The sequence below is a fragment of the Oncorhynchus tshawytscha genome, linkage group LG06 (assembly GCF_018296145.1).
Source record: "Oncorhynchus tshawytscha isolate Ot180627B linkage group LG06, Otsh_v2.0, whole genome shotgun sequence".
Classification (NCBI taxonomy): Eukaryota; Metazoa; Chordata; class Actinopteri; order Salmoniformes; family Salmonidae; genus Oncorhynchus; species Oncorhynchus tshawytscha.
In genome coordinates, this window is record NC_056434.1 from 45262494 (window position 1) to 45283096 (window position 20603).

At 41.4% G+C, this 20603-nt stretch overlaps 1 protein-coding gene across 1 annotated transcript in view; it reads right to left on the bottom strand.

Moving 5' to 3' along the window:
* The window catches only part of LOC112252608 (spondin-1), a 140747-nt gene that overhangs the window by 63266 nt on the left and 56878 nt on the right, over window positions 1-20603 (bottom strand). The window contains exons 4-6 of the mRNA XM_042323298.1: window positions 20044-20117; window positions 19675-19797; window positions 17567-17715 (exon numbers count right to left, since the gene is read on the bottom strand). Of these exons, the coding sequence (XP_042179232.1) occupies window positions 17567-17715; window positions 19675-19797; window positions 20044-20117 (346 nt within the window). The remainder of the gene's footprint in view (window positions 1-17566; window positions 17716-19674; window positions 19798-20043; window positions 20118-20603) is intronic.

The following is a 20603-nucleotide window of genomic DNA, read 5'->3' on the forward strand; positions in this document are numbered from 1 at the left end:
CCTAAATTATGTCACCATTGCCCTTGATTCTAAGCAATGTTGTGCTGCTATTTATATTGACTTGGCCTAAGCTTTTGATATGGTAGACCATTCCATTATTTTGGGCCAGCTAAGGAGTATTGGTGTCTCTGAGGGGTCTTTGGCCTGGTTTGCTAACTACCTCTCTCAAAGAGTGCAGTGTATAAAGTCAGAACATCTGCTGTCTCAGTCACCAAGGGAGTAACCCAAGGCTTGATCCTAGGCCCCACGCTTTTCTCAATTTAAGTCAACAACATAACTCAGGCAGTAGGATCTCTCTCATCCATTTATATGCAGATGACAGTCTTATACTCAGCGGGCCTCTCCCCAGATGTTGTGTTAAATGCTCTACAACAAAGCTATGTTCCTGTCCAACAAGGTTTCTCTGCCCTTAACCTTCTTCTGAAAACCTCCAAAACAAAGGTCATGTGGTTTGGTAAGAAGAATGCCCCTAACCCCACCCATGTGATTACTAGCTCTGAGGGTTTAGAACTTGAGGTAGTCGCCTAATTTAAGTACTTGGCTAGACGGTACACTGTCCTTCTTTCAGCACATATCAACCCATATCAAAGCTGCAAAGCCATCATAATCACTCCTCTTTCACCTCAGCTGCCAAACTAACCCTGATTCAGATGACCATCCTACCCATGCTAGATTATAGAGACATCATTTCTAGATCTTCAAGTAAGGACGCTCTCGAACGGCTAGATGTTCTTTACCATTCGGCCATCACATTTGCCACCAATGCTCCTTATAGGACACATCACTGCACTCTATACTCCTCTGTAAACTGGTCATCTCTGTATACGAGTCGCAAGACCCACTGGTTGATGCTTATTTCTAAAAGCCCTCTTAGGCCTCACTCCCCCCTATCTGAGATACCTACTGCAGCCCTCATCCTCCACACACAACACCAGTTCTACCAATCACATTCTGTTAAAGGTCCCCAAAGCACACATCCCTGGGTCGCTCATCTTTTCAGTTCGCTGCAGCTAGCGACTAGAACGAGCTGCAAAAAAAACACTCAAACTGGACCATTTTATCTCCATCTTCATTCAAAGACTCAATCCTGGACACTCTTACTGACAGTTTTGGCTGCTTCGTGTGATGTATTGTTGTCTCTACCTTCTTGCCCTTTGTGCTGATGTCTGTGCCCAATAATGTTTGTACCATGTTTCGTGCTGCTACGATGTTGCGCTGCTGGCATGTGTTGCCACCATCCTGTGTTGTAATGTGTTGCTGCCATACTATTGTCTTAGGTCTCTCTTTATGTAGTGTTTTGCTGTGTCTCATCGTGATGTGTTTCTCTTTATAATTTTTTATTATCTCAGCCCCCATCCCCGCAGGAGTCCTTCTGCCTTTTGGTAGGCCGTCATTGTAAAGAAGTATTTCTACTTAACTGACTTGCTTTTACTATAAAACCCACACTATAACTGCTATTGCAGTCATTTGGACTGCTCATTAATAGATTTGTTTATTACTCTGACATTTATAGGAAAAGGAGGACTGAGCACGCCCCCATTCTCATCGACGGGGCTGTAATGGAACAGGTTGAGAGCTTCAAGTTCCTTGAAGTGTCCACGTCACCAACAAACTATCATGGCCCAAACACACTAAGACAGTCGTGAAGAGGGCACGACAATGCCTATTCCCCCCAGGAGACTGAGAAGATTTGGCATGGGTCCTCAGATCCTCAAAATGTTCTACAGCTACACCATCGAGAGCATCCTGACTGGTTGCATCACTACCTGGTGTGGCAGTTAGAAAAGCCAAGGCTAGCTTTTTCAATCAGAAATTTGCTTCGTGCAACACTAACTCAAAAAAGTTCTGGGACACAGTAAAGTCCATGGAGAATAAGAACACCTCCTTCCAGCTGCCCACTGCACTGAAGATAGGAAACACTGTCACCACTGATAAATCCACTATAATTGAGAATTTCAATAAGCATTTTGTCTACGGCTGGCCATGCTTTCCACCTGGCTACCCATACCCCGGTCAACAGCACTGCACCCCCCACAGCAACTCGCCCAAGCCTTCCCCATTTCTCCTTCCTCTAAATCCAGTCAGCTGATGTTCTGAAAGAGCTGCAAAATCTGGACCCCTAAAGATCAGCCGGGCTAGACAATCTGGACCCTTTCTTTCTTAAATTATCTGCCGAAATTGTTGCCACCCCTATTACTAGCCTGTTCAACTTCTCGTTCGTGTCGTCTGAGATTCCCAAAGATTGGAAAGCAGCTGTGGTCATCCCCCTCTTCAAAGGGGGGATACTCTTGACCCAAACTGCTACAGACCTATATCTATCCTACCCTGCCATTCTAAGGTCTTCGAAAGCCAAGTCAAAAAACAGATTACCGACCATTTCGAATCTCACCATACCCTCTCTGCTATGCAATCTGGTTTCAGAGCTGGTATTGGGTGCACCTCAGCCACACTCAAGGTCCTAAACGATATCTTAACCGCCATCGATAAGAAACATTACTGTGCAGCCGTATTCATTGATCTGGCCAAGGCTTTCAACTCTGTCAATGATCACATCCTCATCGGCAGACTCGACAGCCTTGGTTTCTCAAATGATTGCCTCGCCTGGTTCACCAACTACTTCTCTGATAGAGTTCAGTGTGTCAAATCAGAGGGTCTGTTGTCCGGACCTCTGGCAGTCTCTATGGGGGTGCCACAGGGTTCAATTCTTGGACAGACTCTCTTCTCTGTATACATTAATGATGTTGCTCTTGCTGCTGGTGAGTCTCTGATCCACCTCTACGCAGACGACACCATTCTATATACTTCTGGCCCTTCTTTGGACACTGTGTTAACAACCCACCAGGCAAGCTTCAATGCCATACAACTCTCCTTCCGTGGCCTCCAATTGTTCTTAAATAAAAGTAAAACTAAATGCATGCTCTTCAACCGATCGCTGCCTGCACCTGCCCGCCTGTCCAACATCACTATTATGGACGGCTCGGACTTAGAATACATGGACAACTACAAATACCTAGGTGTCTCGTTAGACTGTAAACTCTCCTTCCAGACCCACATCAAACATCTCCAATCCAAAGTTAAATCTAGAATTGGCTTCCTATTTCGCAAAAAAACATCCTTCACTCATGCTACCAAACATACCGTTGTTAAACTGACCATCCTACCAATCCTCATCTTCGGCGATGTCATTTACAAAATAGCCTCCAATACCCTACTCAACAAATAGGATGCCATCTATCACAGTGCCATCCGTTTTGTCACCAAAGCCCCATATACTACCCACCATTGCGACCTGTACGCTCTCGTTGGCCCTCGCTTCATACTCGTCGCCAAACCCACTGGCTCCATGTCATCTACAAGACCCTGCTAGGTAAAGTCCCCCCTTATCTCAGCTCGCTGGTCACCATAGCATCACCCACCTGTTGCACGCGCTCCAGCAGGTATATCTCTCTGGTCACCCCGAAAACCAATTATTTCTTTGGCCGCCTCTCCTTCCAGTTCTCTGCTGCCAATGACTGGAACGAACTACAAAAATCTCTGAAACTGGAAACACTTATCTCCCTCACTAGCTTTAAGCACCAGCTGTCAGAGCAGCTCACAGATTACTGCACCTGTAGCCCATCTATAATTTAGCCCAAACAACTAACTCTTTCCCTACTGTATTTATTTTATTTTAATTAATTATTTTGCTCCTTTGCACCCCATTATTTTTATTTCTACTTTCACATTCTTCCACTGCAAATCTACCATTCCAGTGTTTTACTTGCTATATTGTATTTACTTTGCCACCATGGCCTTTTTGTTGCCTGTACCTCCCTTATCTCACCTCATTTGCTCACATCGTATATAGACTTGTTTCTCCTGTATTATTGACTGTATGTTTGTTTCACTCCATGTGTAACTATGTGTTGTTGTATGTGTCGAACTGCTTTGCTTTATCTTGGCCAGGTCGCAATTGTAAATGAGAACTTGTTCTCAACTTGCCTACCTGGTTAAATAAAGGAGTAAAAAAAAAATATATATATATTTTTTAAACTGCTCGGCCTCCGACCGCAAGGCACTACAGAAGGTAGTATGCACGGCCCAGTACATTACTGGGGCCAAGCTTCCTGCCATCCAGGACCTCTATATCAGGCAGTGTCAGAGGAAGGCCCTAAAAATTGTCAAAGACTGCAGCCACTCTAGTCATAGACTGTTCTCTCTGCTACCGCACGGCAAACGGTACCGGAGCGCCAAGTCGTGGTCCAAAAAGCTTCTTAACAGCTTCTACCCCCAAGCCATAAGACTCCTGAACCGCTAATCAAAAGGCTACCCAGACCCCTCTTTTACACTGCTGTTAGTCTCTGTTTAGCAGGCCGTACATATCAAGCTAAAAAACTAAAATCAGCAACGCACTCACCAGCTTTCGTTATATATGTGACATAGACATACTCCAACTGATAATTGACCATTTTTGACTGCTGTCATATCGACACTTACAGTATATTCATTATAAAGCTATTATTGCTTTTGCTGTTACCACGTTCCAACACTAAGCTTTCTGTTTCATAGCTATAACAAAGGCAGTCCACGAATAAGTGATTGAAAACTTAAAATTGGGGTTTTTTGTTTTTACATATCTTACAGTAAAAGTAGTTCAAATGATTGTGTTATTTAAAAATAATATATACAGTACCAGTCAAAATTGGACACACCTACTCCTTCAATGGTTTTTCTTTATTTTTACTATTTTCTACATTGTAGAATAATAGTTTAGACATCAACACTATGACATAATATATGGAATCATGTATTAACCAAAAAACTGTTAAACAATAAAAAAATATTTTATATTTGAGATTCTACAAATTAGCCACCATTTTCATTGATGACAGCTTTGCACACGCTTGGCATTCTCTCAACCAGCTTCATGAGGAATGCTTTTCCAACAGTCTTGAAAGAGTTCCCACATATGCTGAGCACTTGTTGGCTGCTTTTCGTTCACTCTGCGGTCCAACTCATCCCAAACCATATTAATTTATCACGACTCAGGATATGACCCAGATGCAGACACAGGAGGTAGATAGCATAGTTCTCAGATAATTTATTATAAACACGGGGCAGGCAAAGGGCAGGTCGAGGACAGGCAGAGGTTCATGATCAGGTCAGCGTCAGGCAGGTACAGGGCAGGCAGAATGGTCAGAACTAGGAAAAACTAGGAAACATAACTTGAGAAACAGGAAGATGGGAAAGCACACTGGTAAGAGCTGACAAGACGAACTGGCAACAGACAAACAGAGAACACAGGTATAAATACACAGGAGATAATGGGGCAGATGGGCGACACATGGAAAATGGTGGAGACAAGCACAAAGACAGGTGAAACAGATCAGGGTGTGACACAATTGGGTGGAGGTTGGGTGATTGTGGAGGTTAGGTCATCTGGTGCAGCACTCCATCACTCTCCTTTTTGGTCAAATAGCCTTTACACAGCCTAGAGGTGTGGTTTGAGTCATTGTCCTGTTGAGAATTTTTTTTATAGTCCCACTAAGCCCAAACCAGATGGGATGGTGCATCGCTGCCAAATGCTGTGGTAGCCACGCTGGTTAAGTGTGCCTTGAATTCTAAATAAATCACAGACAGCGTTAGCAGCAAAGCACCCCCGTACCATCACACTTCCTCCTCCATGCTTCACGGTGGGAACCACATGCGGAGATCTTCTGTTCACCTACTCTGTGTCGAACAAAGACAAGGCGGTTGGAACCAAAAATCTCTAATTTGGACACATCAGACCAAAGGACAGATTTCCACAGGTCTAATGTCCATTGCTCATGTTTCTTTGCCCAAGCAAGTCTATTCTTATTAATGGTGTCCTTTAGTAGTGGTTTCTTTGCAGCAATTCTAGCATGAAGGCCTGATTCACGCAGTCTCCTCTGAGCAGTTGATGTTGAGATGAGCATTTATTTGGGCTGCAGTCTGAGGCTGCTAACACTAATGAACTTATCCTCTGCAGCAGAGGTAACTCTGGGTCTTCCTCTCCTGTGACAGTCCTCATGAGAGCCAGTTTCATCATAGCGCTTGATGGTTTTTGCAACTGCACTTGAAGAAACTTTCAAAGTTCTTGAAATTTTTCAGATTGACTGACCTTCATGTCTTAAATTAATGACGAACTGTCATTTCTCTTTGCTTATTTGAGCTGTTCTTGCCATAAATGGACTTGGTCTTTTACCAAATCCGGTCTTCTCTGTATATCACCACTACCTTGTCACAACACAATTGATTGGCTCAAACGCATTAAGAAAATAAATTACACAAATTAACTTCTAAGAAGGCACACCTGTTAAGTTAAATGCATTCCCGGTGACTATCTCATGAAGCTGGTTGAGAGAATGCCAAGTGTGTGCAAAGTTGCCATCAAGGCAAAGGGTGGCTACTTCGAAGAAATTGTGTAACACATTTTTTTTATTACTACATGATTCCATATGTTTTATTTCATAGTGTTGATATCTTCACTATTATTCTACAATGTAGAAAATAGTAAAAAATAAAGAAAAACCCTGGAATGAGTCGGTGTGTCTAACCTTTAGAATATATATACAGTACCAGTCAAATGTTACCTAAGACCTTCATAAACACAGCCAAATTATAATCTTTGTGATAGAAGTGTTTCTCCAGTTTTGCCTCCAGCACCTTCACAAATCAGCTTTAGATGTATGGTAGATTCTGCCTATTTTCTACATGTGACAGCATATATAAAATGTATTAATTATTCTGTTAGAATGTTGCAGTCACCCGAGGCCCAATGGTTATGGTGTTCTAAAAAAAAGTGTGCGTGTGCACACATGAGGTGTACCGTGAAAAAAAACATGTGTCCGCCTATGGAAATCAAATGCCCGTCCAACTGATTCGATCTGGCGCCGGCCCTGGCCTTACAGCAGCAATCAAGTTGAAACAATAACAAAGCATACTTCCTGCTCCGATTTCGGTAAAAAGCTGACAGATGGGGCTGGAGAAATGTTACCACTCTCAAATTCATTAGACACATGGATGCTATGACTGACCATCCATGATATCAAAATTAGACTTAAACAGATTTTTAGGCTATATAGTATTTGTTTACATTTACTTTGTTTACAAACATTGGAGTAAAACAAGCTTATACTTTGGGTTCTGATGGGGTATGACAGTTATCTAAGCTCATGAGGCATTTCTAAGTTATATTCTTCATGAATCATGTTTTTTTTTAACAATACAAAACATACATATAAAAGCGACAACATACAGACCCACACAAATATCCACAACATCAGTCCTACCCAGTCCCACCTGCTTACACCTCCATCTCCAGCGCCTGCATCACTCTCCGCAACATAGCCTCAAACTGCACCATTTTGTCTCTCTCCCTCCATCACCCACACACTTTTAACATTTAGATAATAAAGCATTTGACCTTTCCATTCTTCAAGAATCAATGGGTGCATATCATTAATTAATGACTCCAAAATTGTATGTAACAACTGCCTGAATGCCCCTTTAAGGATGACATGCACAGGAGAGAGACATTATTAGCAAATATCACTATAATGAGGTTGTGCAGAAAGGAATATATTAAGGATCATTTGATTTAATTTCAAAATAAATGTTGCTTGACATAAAGTTGCAATTTGTTTGCTTCATTTTATGTATCATCCTGGTGTAATTATATGCAGTTCAACATCATCACCACAAGGTGTTTGCACTAGCATTTGTGTTATAGTCTAGCTTTACTCCATGTAAACAAACCATGCAAAAGCTAGCGGTTCATTATTATGTTTCTTAATTGAAACTAAGTATGCAATACAGCTGGGTAAAATAGAGTTGTGTTTTGAAAAACAGAAAATTAAGAGCTAGTAGAGACAGATTTGTGAGGGCAAGAGAGGGGTTGATAGCGGGGTAATTCCTGCTGCTAGCTCACTTTTGACATACACAATGTGGTCGTCAAACATTGGACTCGTATGCTAGCTACATTTAGTTTAATTATATTGTTGGCTGTCATGAGATAAATTAATCTCTATCTAGCTGGCTAACAAAGTAAGCTGAACATTCTCTACCTTCACATCACACCAGCTCCGTGGTTATTTGCTGTGCTAGCCAAATGTATTTAGCTAACACCACTAGAGCAAACTAATAATAAACGGATAATAGGCCCATCAGCACACTTATGTAAGAGTCTGCAGAGGTCGTGGCATCTGATAAATGTTTTGTTTAGTGGATCTGGTAGCAACAAGTCAATGTGTGTATATAAATTGTGTGATCTGTTTTTGGTTGAATCAAGAAATACGAACTTGTAATTTTGTGCTAGCTAGACAACTAACTAGCTACATGGCTAGCTAGCTGGCAATTATGGCACACTGCAGCACCTGATGTTTACTGGGGAACCTATTGGTTGCACATGCATATAGAACGTATTATTGTTTTGACAATTAAAAAGGTCTGTAGCCTCAAAACACGGGTAAAACTGTCTTTTTTTAATTTCATGGACGGTCAGTCCTTGCAGCCGTAGCTCTCTGTCACGTTCTGACCATCGTTCGTATGTGTTTTCCTTGTTTTAGTGTTGGTCAGGACGTGAGCTGGGTGGGCATTCTATGTTGTGTGTCTGGTTTGTCTATTTCTATGTTTGGCCTGATATGGTTCTCAATCAGAGGCAGGTGTTAGTCATTGTCTCTGATTGGGAACCATATTTAGGTAGCCTGTTTTGTGTTGGGTTTTGTGGGTGATTGTTCCTGTCTCTGTGTTTGCACCAGATAGGACTGTTTAGGTTTTCACTTTTTCTTGTTTTGTTTAGTCTGTTCATGTATAGTTGTCTTTATTAAAAACATGAATAACCACCACGCTGCATTTTGGTCCGCCTCTACTTCACCTAAAGAAAACCGTTACACTCTCTCTATAAATTTGAGTATGGATATATTTCTCCAAACCCATCCATCATCATTTTATCAAAACAAAGGCAGGGTGGCAACCTTGTTATTGTTTTAACTGCAGATTCTAGCTTGAATCTTCATTCATTATTTACAAAAATATCCAACAAAACATTGTAATAAAGTGTTCAGAACATGTAGATTTACATTCTGAGCATCACTTCCAGCTCTTGTCCTATGGTGTCTCTTAAGTATATACAGATTAATTCATGTTTTGCCCTGCCTTATCTTGATGCTACTGTTATGTACTAGCGTGTCAGTGTTAAGAAGAAACTATGTCCCTTCCCTGGCAAGAAATGAATGCTGAGCTCCTTCAGTAGCATTTCCCCAAGGTCAGTAGCAGAATTAGAAAATGTAATCATCCCATAACCGGACAATGTGCCTTCCCGGGGCATTGTCAAATGATGAGCTCGGAATGTTATAAACTACCCTTATCATGTGAGAAAGAAAGGGCATTCTACAACACCCGATAGCCAGTGTCTCAATTCAACAGAATAGACGAAATTGCTGTGGCTTAGAGCTACAGTGGCAAGAAAAGGTATGTGAAACCTTTGGAATTACCTGGATTTCCGTGACACCACGAAAAAAGTCAATGCTGTCCAAAAAAACTTTGCTGCATGTCTGAAGTTTGCAAAAGCGCACCTGGATGTTCCACAGCGCTACTGGAAAAATATTCTGTGGACAGATGAAACTACAGTTGAGTTGTTTGGAAGGAACAAACAACACTGAGTGTGGAGAAAAAAAGGCACAGCACACCAACATCAAAACCTCATCCCAACACTAAAGTATGGTGGAGGGAACACCATAGTTTGGGGTTGCTTTGCAGCCTCAGGGCCTGGACAGCTTGCTATCAGACAGAAAAAATGAATTCTGAAGTTTATCAAGACATTTTGCAGGAGAATGTTATGCTATCGGTCCACCAATTGAAGCTCCACAGAAGTTCGTTAATGCAACAAGGCAACAACCCAAACACAGAAGTAAATCAACAAAAATGGCTTCAACAGAAGAAAATACGCCTTCTGGAGTGGCCCAGTCAGAGTCCTGACCTCAACCCGATTGAGATGCTATGGCATGACCTCAAGAGAGCAGTTCACACCAGACATCCCAAGAATATTGCTGAACTTAAACAATTTTCGAAAGAGGAATAGTCTAAAATTCCTCCTGACCGTTGTGCAGGTCTGATCCACAACTACAGAAAGTTTGGTTGAGGTTATTGCTGCCAAAGGAGGGTCAACCAGTTATTAAATCCAAGGCTTCACATACTTTTCCCACCCTGCACTGTGAATGTTTACACGGTGTGTTCAATAAAGACATGAAAACATATAATTGTTTGTGTGCTATTAGTTTAAGCAGACTGTGTTTGTCTATTGTTGTGACCTAAATGAAGATCAGATCAAATTTGAATACAAATTTATGCAGAAATCCAGGTATTTCCAAAGGGTTCACATGCTGTTTCTTGCCACTGTATGTAGTTACATTTAACCCTATACAGCATGAAGCATTCGTCACTGTCACAAACATCGGGACATCTAGAATTTATTGTGTGAGCTTTGACAAATGAAGCATCAGTTTACCTCTGGATCTGTGTGTGTGCAGCAACTTTATTCTGTCTTTTGGATTAGCAATGACTGAGAAATCACAGTCATCTAAAGAAAGATGACCTTGTTACGTACTCAGCAAATAAAACAATACGCAGATGGAACAGGCTGACGATCTCTACGAAAAACACTCCATAGACCAGATAGCAGAAACCCCAAACGCACTCTCCCAGACACAGCCATGTTGTCAGAGAGACACTCACAGATGCCAAAACACTGATTATCTAACCCTGCTGTCATATCTATGATTTCACTCTAAATATCTTCCTCTTATGGCTTCATCTTTAGAAGAAATGTTTACAGTATGTAAGCCATTATATGAATGGCCACCATAGAATCATACAAAAAAACAAGAACTCTGATGGGTACATTGATATATGATCAAGGAGATGCCATTCCAAAGCAAACAGATGACAGGTATGATGAATGATGTAGACTGTTAACAGGCCAGGTCACAGCAATGGATGGATAACAGAAGGGATGAGCATAGGGATCCTATGAAATTTCTAGAGTGGCTATGGCAAACCCTCAAAGTTCTAGAATGCTTTAAAAATGGCAGCCATTGTTGTTGTTTTTTAAATTTCATTCATTGTGAAGGATACGCAATAAAATGTGTTACAAATTTTAAGAAGGATGTACAGTATCGATTTTTGTAACACAAAGCATCAAACAAACAAAACAGAAACACGCCGGGTTTTTACATTCAAAGAAATTTGAAAAGCTTAAAAGTATCAATTGGTTTCATTACTGTCTTTTTCTTACTTGGCATAATATTCAATGTGGCATAGTAAGTATTTAAATCTACCTTTAAAAATATTGAATATGATGTTTTTATGCATTTTATAATCAAATTCATCACATACTTTTTGTTAGTGGAGAATCTTTTGACTATCAAAAACAAGATGAACATCAGAAGCTTGCAGATGGATGTCCCTACTGTACCAAAACATTCTACCTAAATCCAGCTGAAAACCCACCCACAATACAGTCACATACACACATTAGAAAAACAAATGCTCAAGAGATTCTGTCCCAGATTGACAAAATGTTAACAGGTAACACCTTAGTTATTTTAAAGAGTGTTTTTCTCACTTTGTTTGTGATCACATATTTGTATGATAAAGTCCATACCTTTAAACAGTTTACAATTTGCAAGTTATACCTAGATTTTGCTATTGGAACAACACGATCATAAAAAGTTTCTCTAATTAATGAATTATTGATCAAATAAATAAATAATTGAGAGAATTACTATGGCTGAATTTAGAAGTGATGGATCTGTAATGACCACAATTTGTTTCAAAAGGGCTAGAACACCATCTGGTAACACACTATCTCATAATCCTTTAGTGAGACAGTGAGCTCATACATTAAAAAAATAAAAATACTTTTATGTATAAAGATGTCCGTCTGAAATGAAAAGCTGACCCACAAGTAAAATGTCCGTTCAAAACCATTATCCTAAAGATAGTGGCTTGTTTTTATATTTTATGACAAGATTATTCCATAAAACATACTTATGGGGGGGGGATATGTTTGCATATAGAATGGCCTCACTTAAGAGCTCTTGACTTTGAACGTGGCAAACTATACCACCTTTCCAGCAAGTCAGTTCGTCAAATTTCAGCGCTGCTAGAGCTACCCCACTCAACTGTAAGTGCTGTTAATGTAAAGTGGAAATGTCTAGGAGCAACAACGGCTCAGCCCCGATGTGGTAGGCCACACAAGCTCACAGAATCGGACTGCCGAGTACTGAAGCGCGTAGCGCATAAAAATCGTCTGTTCTCGGTTGCAACACTCACTACCAAGTTCCAAACTGCCCCTGAAAGCAACATCGGCACAAGAACTGTTCGTCGGAAACTTCATGAAATGGGTTTCCATGTCCGTGCAGCCGCACACAAGCCTACGATCACCATGCTCAACGCCAGGCGTCGCCTGGAGTGGTGTAAAGCTCACCATCATTGGACTCCGGAGCAGTGGAAACACTTCACCATCTGGCAGTCCGAATGACGAAACTGGGTTTGGCGGATGCTACCTGCCGTAATGCATAGTGCCCACGGTAAAATTTGGTGGAGGAGGAATAATGGTGCAATATATCCACATAATTTTCCTCCCTCATGATGCAATTATTTTGTGAAGTGCACCAGTCCCTCCTGCAGCAAAGCACCCCCACAACATGATGCTGCCACCCCCGTGCTTCACAGTTGGGATGGTGATCTTTGGCTTTAAAGTCTCCCCCTTTTTCCTGCAAACATAACGATGGTCATTATGGCCAAACAGTTCTATTTTTGTTTCATCAGATCAGAGGACATTTCTCCGTAAAGTACAATCTTTGTCCCCATGTGCAGTTGCAAACCGTAGTCTTGCTTTTTTATGGCGGTTTTGTGGCAGTGGCTTCTTCCTTGCTGAGCGGCCTTTCAGGTTATGTTGATATAGGACTTGTTTTACTGTGGACATAGATACTTTTGTACCTGTTTCCTCCAGCATCTTCACAAGGTCCTTTGCTATTGTTCTGGGATTGATTTACACTTTTCGCACCAAAGTACGTTCATCTCTAACGCTTCTCCTTCCTGAGCGGTATGACGGCTGCGTGGTCCCATGGTGTTTATACCTGCGTACTATTGTTTGGAGCACCTGCATCAGCATTTGTGGGTTTGATCAGCTCAAAATGGCCAGAAACAAATTGTACAGATGAACACGGTACCTTCAGGCGTTTGGAAATTGCTCCCAAGGATGAACCAGTCCCAGTCTCAAATCTCTGCAAGACACCAGTCTCAACGTCAACAGTGAAGAGGCGACTCCGGGATGCTGGCCTTCTAGGCAGAGTTGCAAAGAAACGCCATATCTCAGATTGGCCAATAAAAATAAAAGATTAAGATGGGCAAAATAGCACAGACACTGGACAGAGGAAGATTGGGGAAAAAAGTGTTATGGACAGACGAGTCCATAAGTTTGAGGTGCTCGGATCAGAAAGAAGAACATTCGTGAGATGCAGAAATAATGAAAAGATGCTGGAGGAGTACTTGACGCCATCTGTCAAGCATGGTTGAGGCAATGGGATGGTCTGGGGGTGCTTTGGTGGTGGTAAAATGGGAGATTTGTACAGGGTAAAAGGGACCATAACTGTCTCAATGTTTGTTTTCTTGGAATGATGTGTGTGTTCTAATATTATACCATTTCTGTACTTGTTGCATTTACAACTTGTCTAAATCCAATCATCAACTGTTTTCAGCCAGTGTATGGCTGTGGATTGCCTGCACTGTTAGTATGGAATGTTGGAAGTTAATAAAAAAAATATTGTAATCATTCCACTTGGCAGGCTAGCTAGCTAAAAAACATACTGGACTATATTTACGTCTGGCACCAAGGAGACGCATGTGTCAAACGCACATTAGATTGCAATTTTTCCATGTAAAAACTGGCACACTTTCCAGCTCTAACGCTAGTTTCTGCAATTTCGGCTAGGTTCGGCAGCTCGCTTGTGCTGAGATGGGAGGGGTGGCAATATTGAGGTGTGTCAAAAACAAGTGCAAAAGTTCAAATTTTATGCAGTGCTAATGGGAAGTTTTGAGACCCACAAAAAGCAGGTCTCAATGGTAATGCAGTTCATAATGGCATGGACTTTGAGGGTGGAAGCACAGCCTATCCAGCCAATGGTGCACAATGCCCATGGAAAAGAGATGTGCTTTTTGTGCCAGTGATTGGTTCCCCCCATTTTGTTTAATTTGACTATAAACCTTAATCAGGGCTGGTTTAGCAGCATTGCAGAGATGCATATTTTATTCTGGCCATTAGCCAAGTAGCCTATGAATAAAGGGGTTTGAAATGATCTACTGAGAGTGCTTTGAAATATTTTGGAGGTTTTTGCCCTCATGTTTTTTCATAATTCACAATATACTGTACATACTTGCATATTTCTTGTTCAAGTAGGCTATCCATCCCCACTTTCAATAAGCACACCTCGTCTGTGTTTTGAGAATCTGCCTTTTACATAGGCAACGATACAATGGACAGGAGCCTAATATTTTGTATAGACGTGCAAATGTTATGCATAAGGCAATTTATGATATCATGCCTCTGACATCTTATTTATAAATATTGTTGTTTCTCATTTCATATCCAACCCTCCATAGGGTATCCTTGCCCTAAGCCACAGCTACTAAGGCTAGGTCAACAGCAATGCGTCATGTATTTTATATCCTGACCTTGTAAAGTAGCCTATCCATAAAAGGTGTTTAAATGGTCTATTCTTCAGAGTTCCTTGAATTGAAATATACCGCACATCCTAAAACATCCACACACCTACCTACCTGCATACTATATTTTGCTTGTTCAAGTATTCATCCAAACGTATTTAAATTATTCCGTTCAATAATATAGTATCAATGGCAGGCCTAGGCTATATTTTGCTTTTTGAGAACATGCCTCAAACATAAGAACATTTACAAGAGCCAAGTGTTTTCTATTTTAGGAGACGTGTAAAGACATATAGGCTAGGCTCCTTGAAGCAATTTACAACAATGTTGACTGCCAACACTCCAAATATAGGCTATTGGAGCAAACATGTCTTTTTTTTTTACTGTTGCCATTACTTGACGACAACGCAAAGACCGTCAATAAGAGGGTCTTATTCAGCTGATGGTTGGATGGCTTTTAAATGCATTCAGAATGAATCAGGGTGTAGCTAGGACCTGAAAACTGAAAGCAGACTACTACCTCAAATCTACTGTTTGAGAATCTGAATAATCCATACAAAGCTTGGCGAGTAGTGAAAGGTTTGGAGTGCAAAAAAAGATGCACAGCTTCCTAAACAACTGCTGGTAGACTCACAGGTGGTAACTGAGAAAACCTCTATTCTGAACTCTTTTAATCAGCATTTTCTTGATGCAGGCAAATTATTTAATAGGGTTAAAAGGTCCAAATGAGCACCCTGTACACTCCCGAGCACTCCTGCTCAAGGTTCTCTTTCCAACCTTTGTCTCAGAGGTGCATAGAGCCATGAAAGCAATTGATTATCTACACCTCCATCTATTACTATTAGCTGCAGACCAGGTATTAACTGAAAGCATCTGACATCACTGTGATCTCCATAGTGCTGTTGGCTGGTCTTCGTTGACTCTAGGTAGGCTTAAACATTAGGCACACCATGATCGATAAGGCCATTTTGAGAAAACTGCCGCTTTATTTCTGTTCTTTATCGATAAGGTCAGGAAATAAATACCAGTTAAGGTCTCACTCCTACTTACTTTTAACGGTTCTTCAAGTCAGAACAGATCATTGCAAAAGTGTCAAAAAGGTTGGTTGACACATGTTACTGAGGAAAGTGATTGTCATTAGGACTTCATGCGGGGGTATATATGATAAATTTTTTATCTAGAACGCTTGTATGTTCTGTAATTATAATTGATGTGTGTCTACGTCTAAATTCTGTTCATGGTGTGTCTATGTCTGTAAATTGTTATGTCTGATATTTGTCTGAAATATTGTTCCCCCTGCTGCTGTCTTGGTTGGACCAGGTCGCTCTTGAAAAATGTATTTGATCTCAATGAGACTAACCTGGATAAATAAAGGTTAAATCAAATAAAACAAAAAACCTAAAGAACTTGAGACAAAAGCATGCATTAATAATGCCGATTGGCTTAGTGGTCCAAGGCACTGCATCTCAATGCTAGAGGCATCACTACAGACCCTGGTTTCAATTCCAGGCTGTATCACAACCGGCCGTGATTGGGAGTCCCATAGGGCGGCACACAATTGGCCCAGCGTCATCTGGGTTAGGGTTTGGCTGTCATTGTAAATAAGAATTTGTTCTTTAACTGACTTGCCTAGTTAAATAAAGGTTAAATGTTTTTTTGCTTTTTCAAATAAGCCATGGAATGCGTTGATTGGCCAGTGGCTAAACCCTCGTCACTCTTACAACTTGTTTATACATCAAAACCCAGCACTTTTGAGCCACCGCCAGCTATTGTGCTCATAATTCTGGCTGTGAAAATATGAAAAATATTTCTCACACACCCCCGGACCTATAGACCTTCAGCCAGCGCTTAGATTTACCATTGCGTTAGGTTTGTTAAACTAGAGTCCACTGTGCAAATAATCTTCAAATTCATTGTTTTACACAATATCTTATGACAGCACTGGCTGACCTTTTATACTGTCATAAGAAGGTTCATGTCCATTCAAGTATTTGAATCCCTAATTCTATGGACTTGAGAACACTTGTCACTGCCACATCCACAACCACAAACAAAGTCATAACACGACCTAAAGACTGCTCGTTATATGGACCATTAACTAATATGTTTCCTGTGTAATTCTATCCCTATTTTATTACCAATTTCAATCAGTAATATATGTATATTGGGCACATTCCTATGGGTTTAATTCTACATTGATTGATATCGCAATAATTTATTTTACAACAACAACTAATTGAATTATAAACAGAAAATTTGAAAGCGGAAATTGGTGATTGTGGCCCACCTCCAGAATCCGTGACAACCAATCATATTTGCTTGTGACAGGAAGTCAAACAGAACACTATCTTCCATCTGACACTTGTCAACATTCCCATTATTAGTCGGCCCTCACAGAACTGTGGAAAAGAAAAGATCACATGGGTTATGAGCCTTTCCTGTGTGACCTTTAAGATTCTCTGTGAGGCGGCCATCCTTTCTCACCTCTCCCTCCATTAGTCATGCCACCGCTCCTCCACAGCCATCCCATGATGCCCCTCTGCATCTCATCTGCCCCTGGCCTCAACACTATTGTTGCCATGTCACCCGAGAGCAGGGAATTAGCACTAAATAGCAGAGCGGTGCAGATCAGCCAATATACAAACTTGTGTGATTCATTAATATGCCAGAGAGGTCCTGCCATTAACTGATCAACCTTTGACATGCTGTTTCAGAAGCGGAGACAGGCACATTAAGACATCAGAAAGTCCGATCCAAGCCACTTTTTGTCTGAAGATCAGATATAGCGGATCGGCAAACATGAACAGTTCGGAACCCATGATGTTTCTTTAGGACCTACCTTCTGTCTTATCTCCTCCTCCATCTTAACTGGAGACCCCAGCTCTGCCACCTGTTTCACCCCTTCGCTGGCGTAGCCACCGTACTCCCACAGGACATAGCTCCTGGAGTGGGACGCCCCGATGAGGGCTGACCAATGATTGGCGCGTCCTGTATAGGGTGGTGACAGAGAAACAAAGTTGCCTGCGTGTGTCTGTGTACAGATGTAGGATCTTAATTTGATCACCATGTTACAGGAGAATGTTCCTGCAATGCAGGACATGTTAAACTCGTAGTGCATTTGAGGTTTAAAAAAGGCTACTGAAGTTTGCAATTTCCACTTTGAAATTTAAGATTTTCCCTTATAAAAAATCTATCAACCCCTACAAAAATGTGGATGAATTAGAATCCACATAATAATTCACATGTTCTGTTGCTGCAGGACTATTTTCCTGCTGTAGCAAACTGTAGCAAAATTAAGTTCCTACATGTGTAGTTGTAGCGGCTGACAGATCGCTCCTGGCTTTAACTGTGTCTGTTGGGCATGTGAGGCTAACAGCAGAGTGGTGGAGACAGTGTTCATTAGCCATGCATGTGGCTGGAAGGCCACTGTTAGATATACTGTGACAGGCCCGCACTTCCACTGGTGGAGCCCTCATCATTACTGAAAGAGTTGAGGCTGGAATAGACCCGGTCAGACAACACACACACACACCAACCAATTTGTATATATCATTGTTTTTACTTTGACCACTCAACACTCCCCTCAGAAACCCTTGAATGTAATTACGTTTTTCCATGATATGCTTCCCTCCGTGAAAGATTATATATCAAGCTGGAGGGAAAGGGAAACTATACAGTTCATCTCTTTAAGCCCATCAGGCCTATAGAGAATCTATGTGATGTGCTTTAATGTACCAAAACTTGTTTCTTGTTTCCTGCCAAAAGAGCCTCTTCCCATCTCAAATTATTTATGGCGATTCCCTTTGTAAGCTGTGACTACATAACACTGACTGCAGGGAATATGTGTGTGGTTCGGATCATCAGCTCCAAAAGAGGAGACTGTATCATAACAGCTATCCAATATCATACTGTTTTACTGACTTAGGCTTACTGAAAAGTATTTGTTTAAATCCCAACAACACACAAATCATTTGAGAGAAATCCTCTAAACCAGTGGTTCCAAACTGGTTTGTAGTGAGGAACTCTCAGGGGTCCAGCAAAACCTTCCTAATCTTGTTTTTTTAACTGTTATAAACATGACCTGTGGAATGCAGTGCCGGTCTGATAAAACATTAAATGGCACATGATTACGATCTGTATCGTTGTTTCAAGTCCAGTGCACTCAGGCTGTTGTTATGTTTGTATCATTTTGAGGGGTGCCCATCACGAGCAAACTCATTTGTATGATTTTACTTTGTCTGTGAAAACGATTAGAACAGGCACATCTGATTAGTCATTTGGGCTTAGCTTTACTCTGGGTTTAGCTATACTAGCTATACTACAGCCTCTGCCATATAACTAAACAGAGCATGGCTTTCCGTCTGTGGTTGCACCTTTACAATGCAGAAGGCATTGGCTCATCTTTAGCCCAAACCGTTCAAAACTAAAAGACCTATTTTATCAGAGCTACATGTTTTTCTTTCTGGCTCAAATTGACAGGAAGCTCTTAAAAGGGTACACACAAATTAACCACCATGAGTAAGAAACTATGAAAACAAACCTTTAAAAAAAGTCACAGACAATAGATGATTTGCAGTATGGATAAGATGAGGTCATTACCACTAAATAAATTAGAAGGGACATTTTAGGTATGCCACGGAATTTAATATCCCATCAAGGTGTGCCATGGTTCCAAAAAGGTTGGGAACCACTGCTCTAAACTACAGTGTGCTGTTCTTTCGTGCAGTATGTAACTCTAGTCAACAGACAGTCTAAATATGTCCAGGGTAAAATGTAATCTTTTTGTTTTTCTTCCAAAACCATAATGTCTTGCTTAATGACTATAAACGGTGCAGATCCTTTCACACTCCAGAGCAAACGGACAGTTGAGCAACAGGTGGGAAGTTGTACAGCAATGTGCAGTGTGCGTGGGTGTACATACAGTACATGACTGCAGTAAGTCCTTACTGGGGTAGTCTTTAGGGTGAATTTTCTCCGACCAGTTCCCATAGAAGGTGACTCTGTACTTGGCCGTCCCACAGGCACAGCATTCCGGAGGGGGCTTCTCTGTGGTCTCTCCAAACACAGCCTCTGAAACACACACACCCACCCACCCACCCAGCCACACATACACACACACACACACACGACCCCTCAACCCCCACGCACACACACACAAAGTGAAGATAAGAATGGTGATCTTGCTTGACCGAAAATAATTTTTGAATATGACTACATACAATATCTCCATTATAATCTACTACAGTAACAGATCATATAAAAGCATTGGGCTGTTCCAGTGAGAAGTAATATTCGTATAGGACAGATATGCTGTACCTTTCTCACACAGTCTGACAGTGAGGGAACCTTCATCCTGGAAGTAAATGATCCTCTTCTGCACAATGCTGGCCCTGCAGAGGAGAAAGAATAGCATTCCTTCTATTCACTGACAACACAATGCAATACAGCGCTCATGTTAGCTCACAACTCCCAGGGGCGCACACACACACACACACACACACACACACGAGGAGGAGCCTCGTAATTACTAGGCTGATTACCGATGCGCTGTAGCGAAAAAGAATGTAAGCTTGTGAGACTTCCGGATGGTTTTACAAGGTTACGTGAGGAGTGCAAGAGGCACTGACTGTCTGTTTCCTCTGAGGAGAGGTGGTAAAATCCCCATCGTCAGAGCGCACGCCAGAGGCACTGCCAGTCCTGCTCCCCATCAACCTCAGAAGAATACCAATGTGCAGAGAGCCAGACTGAGGCTGATCCTCAGAACAGTCCATCAAAACTCTTGACAGATACTGTATGACTACTCTGTCTCACACTCTCTACAGCTCGTCTCCCAGGAGAGACTATTCTCGGTAGACAAAAACTTTTTGGGGGTTAAA